The following is a 24,979-nucleotide window of genomic DNA, read 5'->3' as shown; positions in this document are numbered from 1 at the left end:
AGCCAATGAAAGAAGAAAACATGTTCGATCACTTTGACCTCTCTTGATTGATTTGTGTTTAGTGTAATTAATTTCTTGTTGAGAAAAAGTAAGAGTTCTTCAAAAATGTACAACATCAAAATGCAACTGTTAAAAGAGGAACTATTTATTACGTTTTTAATGTTATAGCAGTTAAAATAGTAAAAACATAATGCAAATATTTACAAACATTAATATTAAAGGACGATATATAACAGAATGAAGTAAAAATAATTATAAAATATAAAATAAATATCAATTTATTTGCTGTTTGCATAGTTGTTTTTTATTGAGGGAACAGGAAACCACGTGGCGTAATCACGCAGAGTGACGTCGCTACGCTGTGGTTGTTATTTAGCAGTTATCCTGCTGAGTGTCCAGCCCAAAGAGAAAGATGTTTTTGAATTAGTTGGTTAAGCTTAACCGGACGGTGGGACTCCTCCAGCTTCTCCGCCTGCCGCCCCATGAGGCGTCCGGATAATTCAGCGACATTTAACGGCGTAGAGTCCGCCAGCAGCTAGCTTAGCTCACCGGCTAGCCCCGGCTACTTAGCCGCTTAGCTGGCTCCCCCGGCGGACTTCGGGTTGGTAAATTTATTCAGTTTTTAATTATTTAACGGGTCCACAGTTGTGGTAGCTTTCTGCAGTGAACACCTTACAAATCATTAACTTGTTTTTGAAAATTCAGCGCAAAAATAACCCACCAGCTGTGATAGACGGGGCAAATATATTTATTTCTATAGTTAAAGGAAGATCTGAGGGAGAACTGCCACAAATTCTGGTGATAATATATATAACGGTCATTTAAAACATCAAATGTCCCAGTGTTTGTGAAAACACAGAGTTGTGTTTTGTGGCAGGGAACGATGGTGAGGTTAAAACCCCGAAATTTTCAAATGGACTTTGGTCTGCCCAGCATCGATTTTACAGTAGTTTTATATCGTGTTTACTCGCATATGTTTAAAATTCACTGGCAGGCATAATTTCCGGGATGTTTTTTGATTTGATCTGAACGTTGGTGGTTAGAGTTCCCAGCCCCAGAAGCCCAATATGTGGCCATTCAGAAATGCATGTAAGACCCTTTCTTTTTTTTCTTTTTTTTTTTTAAGCAGCTATATTATTCTGAACAGATTAGTTTTGTCTGATTTATTTGAGGGCTCAGACTACAGATTAATACACATAATAACTACGCTACAAATTTCCTGAAATCCTTTGTGCATGGTGTAGCAGTCCTTACCCATATTTATAGTAAAAGTTAGTTTTTAATTACTGTAGGATTCTTTAAGTTAATATTTTTTTTATTTTTTTTTAAAGCTGCAGGACAGTCATGTGACAAAATTGCTTTAAATCTACTGTTATTTATTTATTTATTTTTATACACTGAGTTTGATGAAATTCTGCATAACTTGTTCAGTTTTTTAATGGAATTTGGCATAGCGTCCCCTGTACATCCAATTCTCTGGATACAGCAGCTCTATGAGGCGGCTCCTGTACTTTTGCCTGATTTTTTTTTTTTTTTTTTTTTTTTTTTTTTTTTTTTTTGTATGGTCTGAGGTATTCGTGTCATTGCAGGATGGCATCTTCCTTCAAGATTCCCAAGAAGAAACATCCTCATGGCTCTGACTCCAGTCCCCTAGACATGCAGTCACCTCTGTCCCGCCTCCAGACCTCCACCCCTCGACTAAAGGTGGTATTCCTAAATCTTCCTCGTGTCATCCGTTTGTCCCCGTGAAGTGATATTACATTCCTTTAATCCTCTGATTAACCGTTTAAGGTGGTATTAATGATCTGACAGGTTAATTGTTTGGAATATTTAAAGATGGTGTCTGTAAACTTTCTCATGTTTAGTTGATTAGTCATATGAAAAGCTAATCTACAGTTTTGAGTACTATTAAGGGTTCTTAAGGTAGAATAATTGAAAATTCTGCTTTTAAGGTGACTGATTGGAAGGAGTTGCCCTTATATAGAGTGTGCAGAGTGCATATCAGGATACTTCCACTCCTTCCACTCAGTCACCTTCCCCGCTGAACAGGAGGCAACTCATGAGACACCACTCCTTTTTTAAGGTGGTACTAGCCCATATTCTTGATGTGTGGTGATGATTTATGTTAAGGCTGTTTTGAGTAAGATTGATTTTACTTAAGGTGATATAAGTTGTTGTTTTAAAGTGTCCGACCCATTCAGTTATTTAAGGAAAGGCTCATTTAAGGTGGTATCTATAAAGTGTTGGACCTTTTTAAAGGTGGTATGTTTGAGTTAATCTGATTGAGTTTTGTGTGCAGTTTTATGGGAATCAGTCTGGCAGAGGTGGAACTGACAGGATGCATTCTGGGAATCCTGTGGGCGCTTTGTCAGCCAGACAGAGGTGAGTGCAGCACCCTCTGCAGTCTAAATAGTTTATTACACTTTCCATGAAATGTTAAAAGTAACCAGGTCATTTCCTTGCAGGACACCGTGTAAGCAGCTCTTAGGAAACTTCAAGAGCCCCATCGGGGGCGGAGCTTCAGACGCCAATCAAAGAGCAGCAGGCAGCTGGAGCTGCCAATCACAAGCAGGACAGAGAGAAGTGACCTCAAGCTGTTTGTCAAACAGGTGAGTTTTTCTTTTTGCACTCAATAATTTAACGAGCTGAAGCTGCACCAACATCCGCTTAAAATCATAGACTTCATACCAAAATCTTTTTAAAACTAATTTTATTGTTTGTTTTTTGGGGGGGTTTTAATACAAGTTTTAGGCTCCTCTGCATCTCTAATCATAACCATAATGTTTAGATTTACTAATGTTGACTTATTTGTTTGTACATGTCATTCATTTGAATTGAGAGTTTACAGTTTTTAAAAAATCTTCCGGTATTTAAATTTATAAGCATGATTTATTTTCTACTTAATTTTTTTTTAAAATTGGTAGTATTTTGTCACATTTCAAATATCTTTCATAAATTTAGTTTCACCCACTGTTTTGTTGTTTTAATGACATTTAATGCAGCGGTTTTACAGAGTTTATATTTTAATATGTCCTTTGGTGCAATATTTTAATAATATTTTTAGGTTTCTACTTAAATATTTCTTATTTATTTACAACCTAATGTGTTTAGGGAGCATTTCTAAAGATTTGTAGTTATTTTTTTATTAGTTATAATATTACAATAAATATTATTAGAATATTATTAATCATGTCCTTATTATTAGTTGGAAAGTTACTTTTTATTTTCTCTAAAATTTTTGTAGATTTGTTTCATGCTACTTACTATTAAATGTTTCAATATTTCTTTACACGTATTGACAGGCTTTAGATTTTTTTATACTTTAATTCAATGATATTTCATTGGAATTATTTTGTTATTAACTATAATTGTAAAAAAGAAGTTTCTGATATACTTTTAAGTCTTTCATTAGTGACGCAGGCTGCGAGATAATTTAAATAATCTCACTGAGTGTCTCTGTTTTCTCCACCAGATGGCGTCCTAAGAGAGCGTCTGACCGGCTGCTGCAGCCTGAGGTGGCTTTAGAGCACCTGTCTCCACCTCAGAAGAAGAAAGAGCTGTCAGGTTAGCTTTTCACAGGTAGCGAGAGGACTGTCTGAGATTTATTGATCAACGTGATTGATCGTCATTTCTTCTGCAGCTTTGGTCAATAAAAGGATCTCAGTGGACTCTGTGGACTCTCTGGCTGAGTTCAGAGGTGACGAGCATCTTGGGAGTTTGAGTTCTTCTACACTGGGAGACAAAAGGTGGAGGAGAGTTGAGTCTAATGGAGACACTTCTGAGAAGGTAAAGGTCAAAGGTTGCTGCACTTTCACAGTGAAAGTCACAAAAAGTAAAGTCATGAAACTTAAGTGAGGGGAGTTGCAATATTTTCGCAATAAAATCATCAAAGGTTTTTCAGAAAAATAAGGTTTGCAGAGTAGGCAGTATTTTCACAATAAAATTGTTTAGGATTAAACAGGTACACCTGAGATGCAGGAAAAAGTTGCAGAGAATAAAAAAGGTTTTATTGTGAATGTTTTGTAAACTTTAAATTTCCTGTTACAAACTGGATCTTCACCTTCGGTCTGATTGTTTCAGAGCGACACAGGAACTCCTCCCAAATCTCCTTTGAAACAACAGACAAAGAACTCTTCTATCTCCAGATTGAATCAAACTTCACCCTCAGGCCCACAAAGGCCTGAGGGTCACGATAAGACCATCTCCATGGTCTTATCGTCGTCGACGACGCCAGTAAGGAGGGTGCGACTTGCCTTCACCAGCAACCTGAAGGTCAACGACAGGGAGAAGGAGAGAGAGAGGTGGAGGCAGTTCAAAGAGAAGACTAAGAACAACAGGTCAGCTGTCCTCCACCGTCGACTGAGGACACCCAAACCGAAGCTGAGCCAACCAACTGAGCCGAGTGAGTTTGATTTCCACCAATTATGTGATGGAGTCTAAGTATATGCTCCATGTTTAGTGAGCGAAATTCTAGGATGTAAATTGGCATTAATTGGAAAATCATGTTTATTTTTCAGCCCCACAGCTTGATGCTTATGGGGGAAAAGTGACAATGGTGACATGATTTGAAGGTTCTGATGTCGCTTGTTTGTTTCTTCCTTTAGTCGTGCTGTCCAGTGAGGAGGAGGAGGACTGTGAGGGAAACGGAGACGAAGCAAAGAGGACGTCACATAGCAGCAACCAGGTCGATGAATCTCGTCAGGGAAACTCTGAGAAGGTGCAGGTAGGTAAATAGAACAGAAACAGAGTTTCTTCTTTGGAAACTGAGGTTTGATGCTTTCTTGCAGAACTAATAAAGTAACTTTGTTTTATAACATGTTCGACAACAGCGGCTTCAAAATCACGTGGGCATCTTTAATAGTTATTCATGGTGTTCCTCAGGGCTCTGTTTTTGGTCCTCTGCATTTATTTTATAGCTCAAGGATGATTCAGTCTTTTTTTTGTCCATTCTTGGTTTGATTTTCTTTATTTTGTTTTCTTGTCGTTTAGCCCAGGTTTAGAGCATGTTTAAGGCGTGGACTTTCAGGACAGAATAAAATGTTCTATCTATAAAGCTCAGAGCACATTGTTGTTTTAAGGTGTACAAATGCTGGTAAAGGCTGTTAAAATATGACATAAGTGTTGTCTTGTAAGAATGCAGGGCACTGAGGAACAAGGTGATTACCTCTGACTCGTGACATCTGCGATAATTAAACGTCTGTAAGTGAGAAATAAAGGCCGAAGGGTTCATGATAACCTCACCCAGAAGTCAGCCGGGTTGTTCCTCAGATAATCCGAAAAAAGCACAGGGGGGATCTCGCTGGCGGGACAAGCGGCGGTGGCGGCTGCTGCTGCTGCTTTATGAGAGTCACGTTTAAGAACAGCAGGCTTTCATTTCCACCTGCAGCTGCTCAGAAACAGGACGCTGCTTAATGTGGTGCACTCGTGTGACCCACAAATCCGGCATTTTAAAACCATCACTTCATCCACAACAAGCAGACGTTTCAGACTGCCTTTCCAAACAATGTGGTTCTGTTTATTAAGTTTAACAGCAGATGATTAAACCAGGATCCACTTTAACCAAAGAGCAGAGTCTGGGCTCTGCACGGGTCCTTAGAGGTGATGTTTATTAAACTCATGAAATTCAAAGGTATTAAAAGGATTTGGAGCGTGCAGTCAGTGCAGATGTGTTTGCATGCAGTCCATCAGAAACCCAGCACAGTGTTGTGACGTGATGATGGTGTTGGTAGAATGCTGAAAAGTGGGCTTGGACAGGAAAGAGAACAACAGCAGGGGTCAACAGGCAAAGGAACCAAAAACAGCCCAACGAGACAGAAGGCTACTGCAAGTGACCATTTTCATTGTTTTATCATTAGTGTGATTTGTTTTTTTGTTTTTTTGTTACTAAAACTGTATTAGACTAGTCAGTTACAGAGTGTTGGAAAGTCCTGCAAGGCTCAGCCAAGAACAGTCACAGTTACACTTGGCATCAAACCATCAGGTTTAGTAAAATGTAACATGGCCACCTTTAGGCTCATGAGCAAATAGAAACATTGGAAAGCGTAATGTATGAAGAATGAAAACCAAAATAGGAAGATCCACAGTGAAAATTAAACTAACAGAATCTGCAGTCCCTCCGTGGTTAGATGGACTCCATCATCTTGGACTTCATCTATGTCTCTTTTTCTTTGTCTCCTTTGACTTTGACAAAGACTTTGTCTTTGTCTTACTTAAGACATCTCTTTTTCAGTCTCCTTCTTTTTTCTCTCCTTTGTCCTGTAATCATCTTCTTCGTCTTGTCTGTCGTCTTCTTCACTATTATCTTATTCATTGTTTTCTTTGCAGTTGTCTTCATTGGCTTTTTTGTCTTCTCCTCTGTGGTCTTAAATCCAACCAGACCCTAGTCGATGAGCTGCTAAAGTGAGGGCTACCCACTGCACTCTGCACAGTCAGCAGATTATATTTAATTTGCAACAAGAATTCGATGAATAAAACATTTCCAGGAGACTATGAATGACCAAAGATCCATTACCGGTCCAGATCATCTTCCTCTGTCAACCGCTGCCTTTAGGGAGGCACCACATGTGATAATGCGAGTGTTTGATTTGGCAAAGATTTAATAATCTGTAGGAAAAACAGGAAACTTCACAATAATGACTCCGTGTGTGAGGAAGAGTTTGAGCACAGGAGGAAGAATTAATTACAGTTTATGTGTAAATAATCAGATGATGGAGTGTAGAATGGTGAATTCCCCTGATTTAAACTGTTCCTGATGCTGCAGATTAATAATCTCAGTGAGAATCAGATACCTGTGTGGTAATCAGTGCCAGCTGCTGCGGTCTCTCCTGTTAAGATGACCCAGTTTAGCTGCGGGGCGTCCGCGAGCTCTCGGTCGCATGTTTGAGGCCGCGGTGAGTCACCTCATTTGTTTGTGGCTCTGCCGGCCTGTAAATGCTCCTCTAAGCAGATCCAGATTGGACCTGAGTGTTTGTTGTTGTTTACAGACTGAACCTGATCCCAGCTGAGAGTACACCATCTGCTGCACAAACAGTCGCTCGCCCGAGCGTCTGCGGCGCTTTTATTGTTTGCATTATTGTATTTTTACTGCTCTGTGTGTTAGTGGCTTTTTTCCACTCACACACATTGTACCTGTGGGCTTACTCTGTCCCTCTGCGCTGTCTAACAGGCTCCCAAACCAGTTCCTGTGACGCCACCGTCCTTCCTGCAGCTGGAGTTCGCCTCTCTTCACGCCGGCCTCACGGCTGCAGATGCTAACGGGCCGATTATGGTGAGACAGTTTGTCACAGCTTCACATAAACCTGTAAACCATAAACACGGAGACGCTCAGTGTGACGGGACACAGGAGCATCAGTGCTCTGTTATTTGTGATCTGAGGTGTGGCAGCTTTACTGAGTCACTGTTGTGGGGTCTCTCCTGCCCACAGACAGGAGTGTCACTAACAGCATGTTTACAGCTCCTCTTTCCCCTCACATGTTTATTTATGCTGATAGATAAAAAAATTTCTACTCTTAGACCCTCTGCTCTGTTTTCTGACTGTCTGCAAGAACTGCAGGTGTTTTTGTTGGTGGAACAATGAAAATTTCAGATGTTAATTAAAATTAAAGGAAAATATGTGACTTTAGTCACATGATTGTAAATTTACAACTTTTTTCATTGTAAAAATTTCAAAATGTCGTTGCAACTTTTATCTAAGAGTGTCCAAGTGTTTTCCATCAAATTTACCTGTTTTTTTTTTTAAATACAATTTTTTTTAATATCTAGATTTCCCATAAATTATGACTAAAATCTCAGAGAACACCTTTGTTTTGTGAATGTACACAATAAAATATTCCTTTTTTTTTTTTTTAAATTGATATGTTTACATTAACAGCTAAACTTTAGGTATTTTTACTGTGACCCTGTCTCCCAGCTCCAGATGTGCTGAACCCTTTAACATACTGTAATGTTTTGCTGCTGTGAAAATGTGACGTTTTTATATAGAAGGGTCTAAATGAAGGCACATAATGTTACAATAATGAAACACATTTATTGACTCTTTAAAATCGATACCTCACTGATCTACATTCACGTTTTTAATCTAATAATAATAATAATCCTAGTACCTTAAACTGGTCACACTGGAGTCAGCATCACGTGCCCAGCAGGAGCGCTCAGTCATATGATCACATGATCTTTCTCCACAGGCAGTCGTGGTTTTCCCTTGTTTAACCTGTTTGCTGAGGTCAATCTGCAGTGCGTTTGCTGCCAAGCAGTGGCTGTGGGACGTTCCAGTGTTTGTGTCCAGCTTCTGTGTTTTTGGGTTTAAAAAAAAAAGTTTAACCTTGTTCTTTTTTTTTCCACATGCTAGTCCAACTTTCTGCTGCTTGCTCTGCACTTTTAATAATCCTACATCTTTTCCAGCATCTTTTATTTTCTTTAGTGTGTGAGGGTGGGATACAAATGCTGAAGCAAAGGTAAAACAAGAGCCAGAGCTCAGATGAGAAATCGCCGAACTCTGAGTTTACGAAGCGGCTTTGTTTGTTTCCCCCAAGGTCGTAAACATTTCAACCTGTAACGAGTGATTAAAGGTTCAGTTAGAGCACTGTTAAAAAGGAGGAGGTCAGGGGGTCAGTGGAGGGTCTGCTTCTGAATGTCGTCTGTTCAGCTCAAGTTAAATAAACTTTTAAAGTCATAAGCAGCATTTCTTTGTTGTCTAACAGTTTAATCTCTTTCTCTGTTTAGATCACTGAAAGCGGGATCATGATCCCCATGAAAGGTAACTTATCCACCCTCTGGTTCATGTTCTCCACCCACTGATTAGACAGAAACATTAACACTGACACATGCAGTCAGTCAGACTCTTTAATAGTTTTCCAAGTGTAATTTTTAGACTTAAACTCACCATTTACTGTGTGTATGTATATATGTATATATATATATGTATGTATGTATGTATGTATGTATGTATGTATGTATGTATGTATGTATGTATGTATGTATGTATATATATATATGTATATATATATATACATACATACATATGTGTGTGTATGTGTGTGTATATTAGGGGTGCAAAGATACACAAAATTCACGGTTCGGTTCGATACTTTGGTGTCACGGTTCGATATTTTTTCGATACAAAATAATGTTCATGCTTTTTTAATTTGTCATTTATTAAAATTATAAACATCTTTTAACTCAAAAGTACAGTTTTTAAATTTAATGTTGCTGAAACAACAAAGTAATAAAAAATAAATAAATCTCTGATCGAGGAATCACTCATCTTTGGAAAAGAGAGTTTATTACAGAGAAATGGCTCTTTCCAAAATAAAAGCTATACTATCCGCTTCTTCTGGGCTATATTCTCAGCAGCATATTAAACATATCAGGTCCCCATAAGGAGAATCATGTGCTAACGGCTGTCTAAATGACTCTGGTAAAGTTTGTAGCATGCGTGCTTGTTGTTTTTGTCTGCTTCCACTTGTCTTTGCACTAGGATGATGTCAGCGTAAATGTGCAGTCCTATTCATTGTGTTCCCACTAGTGCTGTCAGCGTTAATCTGATATGACGTTAACGGCACAACACGGCAAATCTCCGTTAACGAGCTACCGCGGATCGCCCCGTGCGTGGGGGTGGATGCCGTCAAGACGAGCTAACTGCGCTAACACACTAGTTCCCACCCATGTAATTGAGCATTGCGTGGCACATCCAACATACTGTTTTACTTTTGTCCATGACGCGCTTACCTTCAGGGTCATACGTCACATGAAAACCAAAATAGTTCCAAAGGCCAGATCTGAATGAGGGTGGGGGAGGTTCAATTTGCCATGTTGCAACGAGCTTAGCTTCTGTCTTGCTAGCTTGTGCTGCGCTCAGTGGATCTGCGCTCGACAGTGCAGCCTAGGCGGAGTAGTCGAACGCAGATCCACTGAGTGCTCAACACAGACAGCATCGTCAGAAGAAAAGTTGATAAAATAAATTAAAAATTTTGTATTGTTCGATACATATGCGTACCAAACCGAAAGCACTGTATCGAACGGTTCAATATCGATACGAGTATCGTTGCACCCCTAGTGTGTGTGTGTGTGTGTGTGTGTGTGTGTGTGTGTGTGTGTGCGCCCACACGTAATGATTAGAAACTGACAATTCTGATTTACAAAGTGCAACGTTTATGATTTCATGCTGGATGGAGGCAGGTGAGCCGCTGTGGTGACCTCTAAAGGAAGAAGCTGGAAGAAGCATTCAGGTGTCTGTGAGGAAAGATGGATGTAGCTTCTCAAACCCTGAACGTCTCTTAGTGTAGAAGACTTCTCACTGAGAGTTCAGTAAACACTTAGCTGATGGGTTTGTGGTCTCGGTCTGTGTTTTAAAGCCTTCTTCAATAAAACAGGATGTTCATGTTGTAAATGATGGATTCATTAGTCTTAAAGGATTTAAGATGGAGCTACCTGTGATTGACAAGTTGCTGTCTCACCTGATTTGTTAAACATGGAGACTGCATCAGTAAAAACACTCCTTTTACTGCCATCTTTTCAACACTTCATTCTTGGAGGTCTCACTGCTCCACAGATGTTATGACCTCTTGTTTTCCATCAAACAGATGTTAGATGATCAGGTGAAATCATGGGTTTAAAGTCACAGTTTATTAGATGAAGATGAGTTTAAAAAGTCAGAATTAGGAGACAAATTAATTCATTTTTTTTTTCCTCTCAGGGGTGGAGGAGTGTCAGGTCAGCGTGGTGGCGTCTCAGGTTCGGGGTTACGGCCTGTGGGACGGGGGCGTGGCCCGTGGTGGAACTCTGCTGGCTGGTTGGGAAGGCCCCGCCCCCTCGCTGCTCTTCCTGTGGGTGACGGATGCTCAGGCCAACCTGCTGCAGAAGGAGCTGTCCTCCATCCAGACCTCCTCTTCCTCCTCGTCTTGCTGCTCGGGTAAGGCGAGGGTTAAAGCTCCGGTTGATGTTTGCTCTGCTCAGTTTTCATCACCGCACAGTTTCCACTCAGCTGCTTCCCTGTTTAACTTGCAGCGAGCGCTCACTCTACATCACCAAACCAGCCCGACCTCCTCCCAGGGAAACCTGCAGAGTCTGAGGTGATGTTCAGAGGATAAGGATAACCGGGCTGGAGTCGGTTTATTAGATTCAATTATAAAACTGTTACAGAGTCAAGCTGTTTTCCCCATGCAGTGATCCATCAGCCTCACACAGGATCTCTGCACAAAGCCCAAAATCAAAGCTTCACTCTGAGGCTTCACGGAAAATTTACTTCTGCAGCCGTGCAGCGCTGGGCCGGGCCCCTGCCGGCCAATCAAAGGGCTCCATACCCAGCCATCGGCCAATCGTGGCAAGCCGGAGGCACAGTGTACCGATTCCAGCTGTGAGGTCATCTGTACGGGGCCAGAGAGACCTGCGGGTGGAAACAGAGAGAGAGAGCTGCTGCTGGTGTTTACTGGGAGAATAGAAGAGCTCTCACTGGTTCAACTGGGCTCATAGTGCTCAATGACATCACAGCGCTGGGCTGACTGGGCTGATCCTGGACCAGTCTGTTTATAACTGGTTTTAATGTACTCATGTTGGATAACCTGGCATCTCCTACTCTCTGTAGGTCCTCCATGCTGCTTCATCCTCCTGCTATTGAAGGAGCAGCTGCAGGAGCTCCAGGCCGCCCTGCTGGCCTCCATCCTCGACATGGAGGAGTACAAAGTCGCCACCCCCTCCTCCTCTGAAGGCCCGGCCTCCCCTCTGGACTGGGCCAACGGGCTGCTGCTCCTCCACAGCTGTCCTCCTCCTGTGGACCAGCACCTCCTCAGACTGCTGGGACACTCGACGGTAAGAGATGACTCGTCCTCTCCCTTCACCTCCTCTGAGCTCCTCTGCTCTTGCCGTGGCGCTGAACGCCATCAGGACAGACTATGAGACTAAAAGTTATGGTTGAAAACAGATCATTAAATAAAGAGACACAGATTGTAACCTGATACACAAACTAATCAGTCTGTCACAAAACGTTACTATTAAAGGTCAAAAGTCACAGATGTGTGTTTCCTGACAGAGGTCAAATCAACTGAGCAGAGGTCAGAGAAACAAGTCCAGCCTAAACTCTGCTGGTCTTCCCACCAGGTAAAACCAGTATAACCAGTATAACCAGGACAAACACTACATATATGGGCTTTAACCCTGAGTTTGGTCTCCAGGCTGATCCAGTACCCCGTGGCCCCCTGCAAAGGCCGCATCACCGTGACCAAGGAGGACCTGGCCTGTCTGGATGCTGGCGAGTTCCTCAATGATGTCATCATCGACTTCTACCTCAAGTCAGTTTGTCCACTTGTCCTTGCTTCCTTTGCTTTTTTCTTTCTTTACATTCCTCCCCTCTTTCCCTGCCCCCTAACCTCTTGCTGCTTCTTTCTTTTCCCTCACGCTTCCCTTCCTTTCTACCTTCTCTGCATTCTTCCTTCTTTCTTTCATTTCTTCACTTCCTTTTCTCCTTGATCCCTCCTTCATTTCTTCCATCCCTCCATCATCCTTCTTTGTTACTTCCTTACTTTCCTCTTTACTTCCTTCCCCAATTTCTTCTTCCTATCTTCTTCCACTCCTTTCACTTCTTTTCTTCTGTTTTTCCTTCCTTCTTCCGTCATTCCTTACCTCTTTACCAGATTCCTTCATCCACTCGTCCTCATCCCCTTTTTTATTCTTCCTTCCTTCTGCCTTCATTTCTACTTTACTTTCCTTCTTCCCTCTATACTTCCCTCTCTCATTACTTCCTTCCCTCCTTCCTTCTTTTTTCCCTATTCCTTCACTGTTTTCTCCCCCCAACCCTGATTCCTTCCCCCGCCTACCTCCCTCAGAGGTTTCAGAGGTTGTAGTAGCTGCTGGTCACCTGCAGGGGTCCCCCTCCCCTCCTTCTTTGTGCTGCAGGTATCTCCTCCTGGAGGGCGTTGGCGGCTCGGTGGCTGAGAGGAGTCACATCTTCAGCAGCTTCTTTTACAAGCAGCTGAGCAGACGGCGAGCGGCCGGCGAGGGCACCGCCCCCTATGTCCCGTACGAGCAAGCGTGTGCATCTCTTTTATTTAAAAAAAAAAAAAAAAAAAAAAGTGTGCGAGGTTTCAGATGTCTGAGTGTCTCTGTGCTCATGTGTCCTCAGTGACCGTCACACGCGGCACCAGCGGGTGAAGACGTGGACTCGCCACGTGGACATTTTCACCAAAGACTTCCTGTTCGTGCCTGTCAATCAAGAGTAAGTCCCTCTCCTCCACCTTCACAGTGGCGCTGTGGTCAGCTGGAATAAAGGAATAAAACCTCCTGGAGCCGCCCGCACTGACCTCAGCTCCTCGCCCCACATTCAGAGACGCCACTTTTCAATAAAAGCTGCACTCGAGCACCTCATCAGCGCACGTACCTGCCAACTGGCCGCACGTGATGGCTTTACCAGAGACGCTTCCTCCACTGTCGCTCCACTCTGACCCCAGGCCCAGCCCCCCCCCTCAGGGTCCTCATTAACATCCAGACCTGCTCAGGACATCTTAAACCTCAGGCTGCTTTTACGGCATCTTTGCACCATTCCTTCGTGTTTTTAACGAGGCCAGGCGACATTTTACCTCCACACTGAGAATATTTTCAGAGGCGCAGTGTTAATGTGGCACCTTCATACGTTCATACAGCAGATATCCACATGAAATACTCAGGCCTGAAAAACACATTAAACTCTGTTTTTCTTTTTTTTTTTTAAAAAGGGGGAAAAAAGTGCAACCAAATCAGTTTAACTCCCACTCAGAGTCACAACCACAGAAAACCTGGCTTTGTTTTCCTCTGGTCAGCTCTCAGCACCAACGTCACAGTTTCAATAGACCCTGTGCACGAGAAAATGCTAACTTCCTGGTTTGAGACCGGATGTAGGGCTACTGCAAAGATATACTCCAAAATCATGACCAAAACTCGAAGACGGAAAGATTGCGTTAAGTTACAAAGAGCAGAAGGTGGGAACACTCACCGCTGCTGTGTCATAAAAAATCTAATGATCAATTTTGATGTTTAAAGAGTTTAGATCGATCAGTTGTTTACATCACTCAACACAAGCAGAACTGCATTACTGCAGCAGAAGACACATCGTCCACATTCAGAAGCACATCTCTGTATAGTGACTGGTCTTATGATTTAAACAGGCAAATGTTCAGCATTCAAACTACAGGTGAAGAATAGTCAAACCAGATGTTTCCCTGTTATGTCGATATCAGCTAGTCAAGTACAGACCCGCACAGCATGTTAACAAACCGTGAAAAAAAGCCACACAAAAAATGAATGATTGCTGGTAAGGGTTTCTATACATTAGTATTTACGAAGGGTATGTTGTGACTTACCTTCAAAATTACAGTGGTCCCTCGCTAATAATGCGGTTCTCCTTTCACCTCGCTGTTTCGCAGATTTTTTTTTTTTTTTTTAGTGCAAGTTTTCATGGTTTTTTTTTTTTTTACGTCACATTGTGTCCTGCGTCCTGATCGCTGCAGACGATCTCCTCCGTGACGTCTCTCCTGTACAGTACAGAATCACTGCATCGATCGCCAGCAGTGTGACTCTGAAGTGCAGTACTGTATGTCCACGATGTCCACGAAATGTTTTGCACCGTCAAAAAATAAAATTGGCTACTTGATTTCACCTATCGCTGGTTAATTTTAGAACATAACATCCGCGATAAATGAGGGACAGCTGTTTACAGATACTGAGAAATATAAAATTTGAATCCCTGAGGCGCGGGGGAAAAAATATCAAGTTGATGAACATAATTTACAGATATATTGGATAAATGCCCAAGACATCTATAGAAATGTAAATCGCCACGTGATTCATTCATTTGCTTAACTTGTTTTGGATTGTGAACGAGGCGCAAATAGGACACCGGAAACAAAGCTCCCAACAGGAGTTTCCGCACTGGAAGTAGCATATGCTAACGTGCACATAGTCTATAATGTTCCATTATTAATCATTATAAAATGGAGATCAACATTTATTTTAAATTATTATTACTGTTGAATAAAACGTCTGCTGATTTTGAGGTTGTTCAGTGGGACTATCCATTTTTTTTCACGTTATTTCATTATTTTTAAAAATGTTTTATGTATTTTTTTTTTTTTGTTTTAAAATATTCTTACTATTCTTTCTGTTTTTGTTTATTTAATTATTAATTATTGTGACATATAAGGCCATTTTTCTTGTGGTTTTGTGCCATTTTTATGCTTTTTTTTTTTTTTTTTTTTTTTTTTTTTTTTCTCTCTTTCTTCTGGGACATTAATTTTTTAACACATGTATTTATTTGGTAGCCACTACTTCTTTTTTTTTAAATTTTTAACTAAATTTTAATTCAATTATTTTTTTATTTTCTTTTACTGGTATTTTATGAAACTTTTTAGTGCAAAATGTCCATTTTTCTTTTCTTTGACCTTCTTATTTATTTTGTGTAGTTTTGTTTTCTTACACATTCTTTTTTTTTTTCTCTGTACAAGCTCAGTTGTACCACATTTTTCCAGTCTTGACTTTTTTCCTCTTTTTTCCCCTTTTTTTTTTTTTTTTTTTTTTTTGTAAATATTTAAACCATGAGTGTGTGTGTGTGTGTTTTTAGCTTTGGTTCTGGGTTTTTCTGTCCGTCTCTCCTCAGCTGTATGTTGTGGTTTTGTGTTGGCAGAGCTCACTGGTACCTGGTGGTGGTGTGTTTCCCAGGTCTGGAGGAGGCTCGGTACGAGGAGTTTCAGAGGCGAGCAGGTGAGCTGACCTGGTTTTTGTCTCTGTGGCTGAATGAAAGCTGTGGCTTCGGTCACGTTCAGCAGAGCGTCTCTAATGGGCACCAGACATACTGGTGTTTACGTCCCTCTGGGAGGCAGCGTTTTAGGGTATTTGGGGCACAATGTTCGCCAGCGCTGATTAAAACACCATGCTCAAAGTTGACACCCAAAATTAAAGGATTAAATGTTCCAGACTTAAATATGTTCTCCACTAAAGACCCATTTAGACATTTTTGAATCTTTATGGTCTATAAATCAGCTCGTAGTAAACTGGAGGTCACATCTGGTTCATCATCTGTGCTCATTTCTCCTTTTTTTTTTCTTTGACCATCTTTCCATTTCATTCATTGATCTTTTTTTTCTTTGGTGTTCTATGTTTAACCTCACATGTAGTTTTATTTAGAGCTGCTCGTGTAGACGCGAATGTGTTTTTGTTGTCGTTGCAGGGAAATCCGGAGCTGTGGGAAAGCCAAACTCTAGTCTCGTGTCACAGCAGCCACCAGTAAGTTCATACACTGTCATTGCTTTCAGTGTGGTGTAAATATCCAGTTGTGTCACGACCACAGAAAGCCGGTGACATTCAGGTTGTGACATGTGTGGGTCTAAAATGTTTCTCAACTTTGATGTGAGCAACTGAAGCTGGAATGATGAGAGTGAAAGGATAGCCTTGACTCACATGTAAATGCATCACACGGTTACCTAGGCTACCAGAGCCTGAAATGTCCACTGGCAACCTTCCGTCAGCAATAAATAACCATTTTTTCAGTATTACCTGCTCAGCCAGGATTCTAAGTGTTCTGAGCTGATCTGAGAAAGTGACATCAACAGACTCCATGTCACTGATTGGCTAATCTGTGGTGTCACTCGATGAGTCGTGAGGGTCTCTTAATAAAATTTTAGAAACCTGGCAATGGGGAAACTTACTGGGAAAAAAAACAAAACAACCAACATATACTGTGACTGTAAGTACAGGACTAATTTCATAGGCACTTTATTTATGGCCCTTACACTTTAATTATAATCCACATATACTGTAAGTACAGTGTAAACATACTGTAATTATAGATCAGCTCCACTGATTACACAGACTGATGAGCAGTAACTTTATTGTAATCAAACTTGAACTTGACTACCCTTTAATTACCGTTTAAATATACTTTTTCACTTTAGGTGTGAAGTTGATTGTAGTAAACTGTAATTACATGTTAAAGTTACCACTGGTTTCACAGTAATTAAGCAGTACCTGGTATTTAAAGTGTAAGTACAGACTGTAAATCCATCAAAATGCAGCAGGTGTCCTCAGTCTGTGGAGGGTTTCCACCTCGTTTCATACAGCTGTGACGACACTGTTTATTTATATTTATGTAAAACTGATCCTCTGAGATTTCACGCTGCACATTCATTAGTTCACACAGTTTATTTGGCTCAGATGATCAGTTCAGTGTTGAATCTTCTAGTGAGATCTGTTTGGGAAAACATGGGCTGACCTTTGTGTTGAATGTGAAATGTGATGGTTAGTTGATGCTGCTGAAGAGGAGATGCAGCGTTCTTTACAATCACTGAGATGTTTTTCTCCGTTATTGTTTTAAAATCCTGGGTTTGAGTAACTGTGTTGTGTGTTTGCAGGAGTCCAGTGAGCAGGGCTGGAAGAAGGACAGAGTCTTAAAGAGGTCAGAGTTCACCCACATTAGATTTTACATCGAAATCAATCAGAAATGATCAGATTTTATTCTAGTTTTGTTTTTTTTATTTAACTTGTCACTTTTTCTGCACATATGACAGATTTTATCAAGTTTATACATCATTTCGTTTCAATCACGGAGGTTTCTGTTCCTTATTTTACCAGACACATGTCAATGATGTTTCTTTTCATGTTTTTCTTCTTCATTTTTCTTGAGTTTATTTGCTTTTTCTCATTACTTTTGTGACATTTCATGCAGATTTCCATTTTTTCCCCAGTTTTTATTCCTTTTTTGTTCAGTTTTTTTATATTTGTGGACCGTTTTCATTTTTTTATTTTTTTATTTTTATTTTTTGTATTATTTGCAGTTTGTCCAGTTTCCTTCCATGGTTGTGTAACACTGTCATTGTTTGCAGGCCGTGCCTCCTGGTCATGGACTCACTGAAACTGTCGTACCACGACAACGTCTGCAGACTCATCAGAGAGTGAGTTCCACCTCAGGACGCACAGAGGACAGAAAACAAACCAAACCCACATTTATCAGTAATGTTATATTCGTTTTTAATGAAATATTTAATATTAACATAGTTAACACAATTAAAATATTTTAAAGCAATTTCTAAAATAATTGTATAATTTGTTTTATTTCCAATGTAATAAATTGTTGAAAATATTTAGGATCCCATAAAAATATGAAAAACATTATATACTGTATTTTCTACACTATAACGCGCACTTAATTTCCTTTAATTTTCTCAAAAATCGACAGTGTGCCTTGTGTATGAATTCTGGTTGTGCTTACTGTCCTCGAACTGATTTTATGTGGAACACGGCGCTCAAAAGTCTATCAAAAAATGTTTTAGTACGACTTTGGTAAGCTATGAAGCTGCACCGCTTGATGGATTGTTGGAGCATTACAGCTATTGTAGTGAGGAGCCTCGCAGAGTAATCTGGGTCCAAAACTACGTCCGCCTCAGGTCCCAAAGTCAAACGAACACTGCAGCATTTTTAATAAAGGTTTGTAGATTTCTAGGACTTTGCAATTTTGAGACTGCTGCATCCCTCTGCAAGATATCTCACTATTTGTGACTTTTCTGAGCCTGTCAAGTCCTTCTTTTGACCCATTTTGCCAAAGGAAAGGACGTTGCCTAATAATTATGCACACCTGATATAGGGTGTTGATGTCATTAGACCACACCCCTTCTCATTACAGAGATGCACATCACCTAATATGCTTAATTGGTAGAAGGCTTTCGAGCCTATACAGCTTGGAGTAAGACAACATGCATGAAGAGGATGATGTGGACAAAATACTCATTTTCCTAATAATTCTGCACTCCCTGTATAATGATGTGTTATGTGATGGCTAGCGACACAGCTATGTTAGCATAACATAAACACAGTAAAGCTGGTGGATGAACGCTAACTTTTTACCACTCATAAAAGTTCCAGAGGGTGCCTGATGTTAGGGACAAATGCAATCTGATGGCAGGATGCTGTAAACAGACCAAACTTCAGTCAGGAGAACAACTGAGATAATCCATCCACAATACGAGGTTAGTCATTAATATACTGCAACAACATGGGAATAGAGCAGCGAGAGAATTCAACATTAATACATCAATGGTACGGAAGTGGAGGAAGCAAGAAGAATAAGTTGAGTAAAGTTTGACTTATTTGACTGTTTTGCTTTGCTTAATGCGCCTTATAATCTGGTGCGCCTTATGGTCTGAAAAATACGGTAATATTATTAAATGTAATAATATTATATAAAGAATTAAATAAAAGTACAAAAAATAAATAAAGAAATAATGAAAGAAATGCTTAATACATGCACCAAAAATTAATTAAAAGGTATTATGATGTCAACACAATTACCTAAATCAATGTCAATTGCAAATTAATAAAGTGAGGGAATATTATTGATCAACTAATCACGCACAGACTTAGTTTCACTGAGTAAAAATGTTTGGGGTTTTAAGTTAGTGTCACAGTTGCTTTCACGTCCCTGTGGTATTTGAACATACAGTGGGGCAAAAAAGTATTTAGTCAGCCACCGATTGTGCAAGTTCCCCCACTTAAAATGATGACAGAGGTCAGTAATTTGCACCAGAGGTACACTTCAACTGTGAGAGACAGAATGTGAAAAAAAAATCCATGAATTTACATGGTAGGATTTGTAAAGAATTTATTCGTAAATTAAGGTGGAAAATAAGTATTTGGTCACCTCAAACAAGGAAAATCTCTGGCTCTCACAGACCTGTAACGTCTTCTGTAAGAAGCTTTTCTGTCCCCCACTCGTTACCTGTATGAATGGCACCTGTTTGAACTCATCATCTGTATAAAAGACACCTGTCCACAACCTCAAACAGTCAGACTCCAAACTCCGCCATGGCCAAGACCAAAGAGCTTTCGAAGGACACCAGGAAAAGTATTGTAGACCTGCACCAGACTGGGAAGAGTGAATCTACAATAGGCAAGCAGCTTGGTGTGAAAAAAATCAACTGTGGGAGCAATCATCAGAAAATGGAAGACATACAAGACCACTGATAATCTCCCTCGATCTGGGGCTCCACGCAAGATCTCATCCCGTGGGGTCAAAATGATCATGAGAACGGTGAGCAAAGATCCCAGAACCACACGGGGGGACCTGGTGAATGACCTGCAGAGAGCTGGGACCAAAGTAACAAAGGTCACCATCAGTAACACACTACAACGGCAGGGAATCAAATCCCGCAGTGCCAGACGTGTTCCGCTGCTGAAGCCAGTGCATGTCCAGGCCCGTCTGAAGTTTGCCAGAGAGCACATGGATGATACAGCAGAGGATTGGGAAAATGTCATGTGGTCAGATGAAACCAAAGTAGAACTTTTTGGTATAAACTCAACTCGTCGTGTTTGGAGGAAGAAGAATACTGAGTTGCGTCCCAAGAACACCATACCTACTGTGAAGCATGGGGGTGGAAACATCATGCTATGGGGCTGTTTTTCTGCCAAGGGGACAGGACGACTGATCCGTGTTAAGGACAGAATGAATGGGGCCATGTATCGTGAGATTTTGAGCCAAAACCTCCTTCCATCAGTGAGATCTTTGAAGATGAAACGAGGCTGGGTCTTCCAACATGACAATGATCCAAAACACACCGCCCGGGCAACAAAGGAGTGGCTCCGTAAGAAGCATTTGAAAGTCCTGGAGTGGCCTAGCCAGTCTCCAGACCTCAACCCCATAGAAAATCTGTGGCGGGAGTTGAAAGTCTGTGTTGCTCGGCGACAGCCCCAAAACATCACTGCTCTCGAGAAGATCTGCATGGAGGAATGGGCCAAAATACCAGCTACTGTGTGTGCAAACCTGGTAAAGACCTATAGTAAACATTTGACCTCTGTTATTGCCAACAAAGGTTATGTTACAAAGTATTGAGTTGTATTTTTGTTATTGACCAAATACTTATTTTCCACCCTGATTTACGAATAAATTCTTTACAAGTCCTACCATGTGGATTCATGGATTTTTTTTTTTCACATTCTGTCTCTCACAGTTGAAGTGTACCTCTGGTGCAAATTACTGACCTCTGTCATCATTTTAAGTGGGGGAACTTGCACAATCGGTGGCTGACTAAATACTTTTTTGCCCCACTGTATTTAACTGTGACCCACCAAGCTGCAGGGTTAAAGGTCCTCTCTCTGTTCAGCTACCTGCAGGTGGAGTGGGAGGTCCGCAGGAAGTCGCCTCGTCTGTTCACGTCCGACACCATGAAGAGCTTCAATTGCAGAGTCCCTCAGCAGGACAACAGCAGCGACTGTGGACTCTATTTGCTGCAGTATGTCGAGAGCTTTCTACAGGTGAACACACACACACAAAAACACACAGGTGTGAATATTTTTAACAAAATATTAACAAAAGATATAGAGAACAAAAGAGTAATAAACTGTGTGAAGCATGTCAAGAATGTATTTAATTATCTAGAAAACAATAAATTGTAATTATAAAAATGTGAAACAAAGTCTCCAAATAATTATTTATTTTTGGCATTTTTTTTAAAAAATAAATTGTATCATAATAATATTTATCACACCGTAAAAATTCTATTGAAATATGTGAAAAAAATGTGTAAAATCACAGAATGATGCTGGTAAAGAAAATATTAATTAGGTTCCTTTTATTTGTTATGTTTTTTGAGGGTAAATGTGTTGAATCGTATTTCAAGTGCGTTTTTCTGACGTTATGACTAAAAATAATATTTGAATTAGGCCTGCACAATAAATCGAAAATTTATTGTCATCGCAATATCAGCCTGCGCGATGGGCCCATCGCAAAAGACGGCGTAAACTGCGATAATTGGGTACCTTAAAATGTTTACACACGTGCTTTAAAAAAATTACCAATCAAAGAATCCCCTTTACACATTTGACCAGTCGAACAGAGCCCTTAACGGCATTAACCAATCAAATGGATTAGAGGCCCGCTTCATACGCAGGTGGAGAGCGAACAACGCTGCAGCAACGAGTCAGAGTTGTAAAGGCTGAGAGCGAGACGCATGACGAGAACGCTACTGACTATGAACTCGTGCCTAAAAGAAAGAAATAGTACCTCTCTTATTTGGAGGTACTTTGGATTTGATAAAGACGACGTTCTCCAAACACAGGTACTCTGCAAAACTTGCCGAACACTAGTCTGATCCTCTGGTGGTTGCCACGAATCTCCACCATCATCTTCAATACAACCACAGAGAACTGTTTGAATAGTTCCAGAAAGACAGGGCTAGCCAAACAAAGGTTGCTAATGTTAAGACAAAGAGCACAGCAGTCCAACAACTGTCTCTGTATCAGAGTTTTTCAAGTGGAACTCCTTATGAGAAAACGCTGAAGCGGTACAAAGAAATAACAGAGGCCATTACAAATTTTGTGACAAAGACATGATGCCTATACATACAGTTAGCAGAGAGGGCTTCACCAGTCTGATACATAAAGTGGACCGGAGATACCGCATCCCCTCACGAAACTACTTTTCCCATGTTGCCATTCCACAAATGTATGAAACATGCCGCAAGACCGTCATGTTTGAACTGAGCTACAGTAAAGAACTACAGTAAAGTTTACTCTCCAGTTTTGACTTACATCATAACTACTTGGTGAGTGGTAAAATGATGAACAGCTGCACTGAGATAATTTGCAGTATAATTTAAGTTATGTTTATTTAAAACAAATTCTTTCAGGATGTCTTTCAGAATTCAAACCTCAGAAATTTTTTTTATGGGGGCAATGTTTCAATGTTAAAGTGCACTTTGTTGTTACACTGCTAATACAGCAGCTTTCATTAAATAAAACTGTTGCAGTAAAATGGAAATTATGTATCGGGTTTTGTTTTGTTTTTTTTTTGCTATTTATTTTATCGCAAGTCATATCGTTATCGCAGTACTGATCACAGTTATCGCACATCGCAGGTTTTCCTAATATCGTGCAGCCCTAATTAGAATTATAAACTTAAAGAAACTTGCTTTTTTTTCGCGTCACTCTGTTATCGTCTTCACGGTGCGCTTTGTCTGATGTCCTGATGGTCTGAGGCTTAATCGAGCTCTCTGATTGGCTCCTCCAGAACCCTGTGGTGCACTTTGACATCCCGCTGCGGTTGGAGAGCTGGTTTCCGCGGCAGCGAGCGCGACAGAAGCGCGATGAGATCCGGAGTCTAATCATGAGTTTGCACCAGAGTCAGCTGAAGGAGGAGGAGCCAAAACCGTCGCCGAGCCGCTAACTCGTCACCGCCGCTGCTGCTGCTTCATCATTGACTGCTTCCTGTTTCACTCAGTCAAACTATATGTCTGTGAATGTACATAAATTTATACTGACACTTCCTGGTTTTTAAATAAAAGTATTTATTTAAATTTTACAATGTGAGGCTCTTATTTTGAAAGCCTGGAGCTGGCGTGCTGCAGAGTGAAGCGTGTAATTGATGCATTAATTGGTAATCAGTTGTAAGTGAAGTGAGGAGAGTGTGTCCTTGGTGTTTGTCTAAGCTGGGGTCAGAGGTCACTGGGTTACTACCAGTGAGTGTCTTGGTGTTTTCTAGCATTCCGACTTCTTTAATTTACTTTTTTAATTTATTTTTCTCCATTTCTTCATGTTTTAGTCGTCTCCTGTTCGAACATGATGCGATGTTTTTATTTCTGTGTCTGTGTTAAAACATGTTTATGTCTGCTTTTGTGTTCGTTCGATTGTGTGGGCTAGTTGGGTAATCTCTGTGGTTTTAGCAGAGCGCCCCCCCCACTGAGAACCAATCGGCTTACCGCTTATTAAGTGGATCAGACAGGAGGGGGCGCCGGCCTCAAGGAGGGCTTATACATTTAAAGACAGGAGCGCCACAGTAGAGGCCAAGATTAGTGGATGAGCATAATGACCGCTAATTACTCACCTCTATGGAGCCCAAAAAAACTTAACTTTAACTGAGGTGGGATGCACCATAGAGCCGCCACATGTCAACATAACGGCTGTCAGAGAATAAAGTTTTCTAACCAAAATAAACTTGTTAAAATTTAAAAACATTAAAGACACCTTAGAAATGTCGGCCTGTACTCTCCTGGCCTAAATGTGTTTGTTGTCTGGCCTTAGTCTGACATCAGTTCAGCCCAGTTTGGTCCCTTTTTGGTCCCAGGCTTGGATGAACTCTGGTATCTCTTACATCTAGACTTGGTCCAACCCTCTTTTGTTCGGGCGTTGGTCCTGGATGTATTGGGGCTGTTCTGTCTCTTCTCTGGTTCTGGTTTGACTCTGAACTGATTGACTGACTGACTTTTTTTTTTTTTTTTTTTAGGCCATAGAACCAGCTAATCTTAGCGATGGGAGGTTGAGATTAGACAGATTTATGGCCCCTATGAGACCTCCCAAAATAATCTAAGTGAGCCCTGAAGACGGAAAACTGGAAGTCATAGCTCGAATAAATCCTTCTCCGTTTGTTGTCATTCAACCTGCATGTTTCTTTAGGTTTCTTCACTATGTCTGTAGAAAATATCGATATGATAAAGTAGATCATGTAAAGATATTAATACATATAATTTTTGTATATTTCATGTAAATTATGTTAATATGGACATGTGACATGTTATGCAAAATTAAATGGTTTGATTTTTGTCATGTATTGTAGTTTGTTTGTTTGTATGTTTTTTGTTATTGAATGCAAAAAATGTTAAAATACAGAAAGATTTTGATTAAAATGGTTTTGAAAACGATTGTGAGCTTAATCTTTAACATCTGTTAGCGTGTTAGCACATTCCGCTGAAATCATAAAAAATATAATTAATAAATCATTTAAACCTTATTAATAATCTGAAAAATGCAAAACCTAACAAAGTAATCTGAGTAAAGATGGGTTGACTGGGTTATTCATGCTCTCAGGAGCTTTTGAGAATTTATTTTATATTTAGTGTCACTTAAGTGTTTTGTTTTTTTTTACCCCTTTTTTTTAAATGACTGTGAAGACTGTAATGTTACTCAAGGAAAAATAAACATGACATATTTATGGTTGTCACTGCCACCACTGACTTCATCTGGATTTAAGATGGATTGT

General features: G+C 40.4%; 1 protein-coding gene across 4 annotated transcripts; it reads left to right on the top strand.

Moving 5' to 3' along the window:
* Window positions 1-343: 343 nt before the first annotated feature.
* Window positions 344-24,546, top strand: LOC101487632 (sentrin-specific protease 7). 4 transcript variants are annotated; one of them, XM_014411397.4, is made up of 22 exons: window positions 344-601; window positions 1,590-1,704; window positions 2,300-2,382; window positions 2,466-2,609; window positions 3,473-3,564; window positions 3,641-3,786; window positions 4,081-4,402; window positions 4,605-4,723; window positions 7,166-7,267; window positions 8,722-8,755; window positions 10,694-10,909; window positions 11,582-11,805; window positions 12,026-12,093; window positions 12,168-12,284; window positions 12,889-13,023; window positions 13,115-13,207; window positions 15,647-15,723; window positions 16,190-16,245; window positions 17,370-17,413; window positions 17,841-17,909; window positions 21,111-21,261; window positions 23,015-24,546. In XM_014411397.4, exons 2-22 carry the CDS (start codon window positions 1,591-1,593, stop codon window positions 23,168-23,170), a joined length of 2,562 nt encoding a protein of 853 aa, XP_014266883.3. In that variant the 5' UTR covers window positions 344-601; window position 1,590; the 3' UTR covers window positions 23,171-24,546. The 4 variants fall into 4 exon arrangements, 3 of the variants coding, with proteins under 3 accessions (XP_014266883.3, XP_014266882.3, XP_014266884.3); XM_014411396.3 differs by lacking the exon at window positions 344-601 and adding an exon at window positions 623-1,089; XM_014411398.3 differs by lacking the exon at window positions 344-601 and adding an exon at window positions 624-1,089 and having other exon boundaries at window positions 12,889-13,011.
* The last annotated feature ends 433 nt before the right edge of the window (window positions 24,547-24,979 follow it).

The sequence above is a fragment of the Maylandia zebra genome, linkage group LG23 (assembly GCF_041146795.1).
Source record: "Maylandia zebra isolate NMK-2024a linkage group LG23, Mzebra_GT3a, whole genome shotgun sequence".
Taxonomy (NCBI): domain Eukaryota; kingdom Metazoa; phylum Chordata; class Actinopteri; order Cichliformes; family Cichlidae; genus Maylandia; species Maylandia zebra.
Note: the sequence above shows the minus strand (reverse complement) of the source record. Positions and strands in the feature narration are given on the sequence as shown.

Bases quoted from the DNA above. Each gene is read 5' to 3' on its own strand.
- LOC101487632 (XM_014411396.3), top strand. The intron at 2,383-2,465 runs GTGAGTGCAGCA...ATTTCCTTGCAG, and splicing joins GCTTTGTCAGCCAGACAGAG to GACACCGTGTAAGCAGCTCT. The intron at 3,565-3,640 runs GTTAGCTTTTCA...TTTCTTCTGCAG, and splicing joins GAAGAAGAAAGAGCTGTCAG to CTTTGGTCAATAAAAGGATC.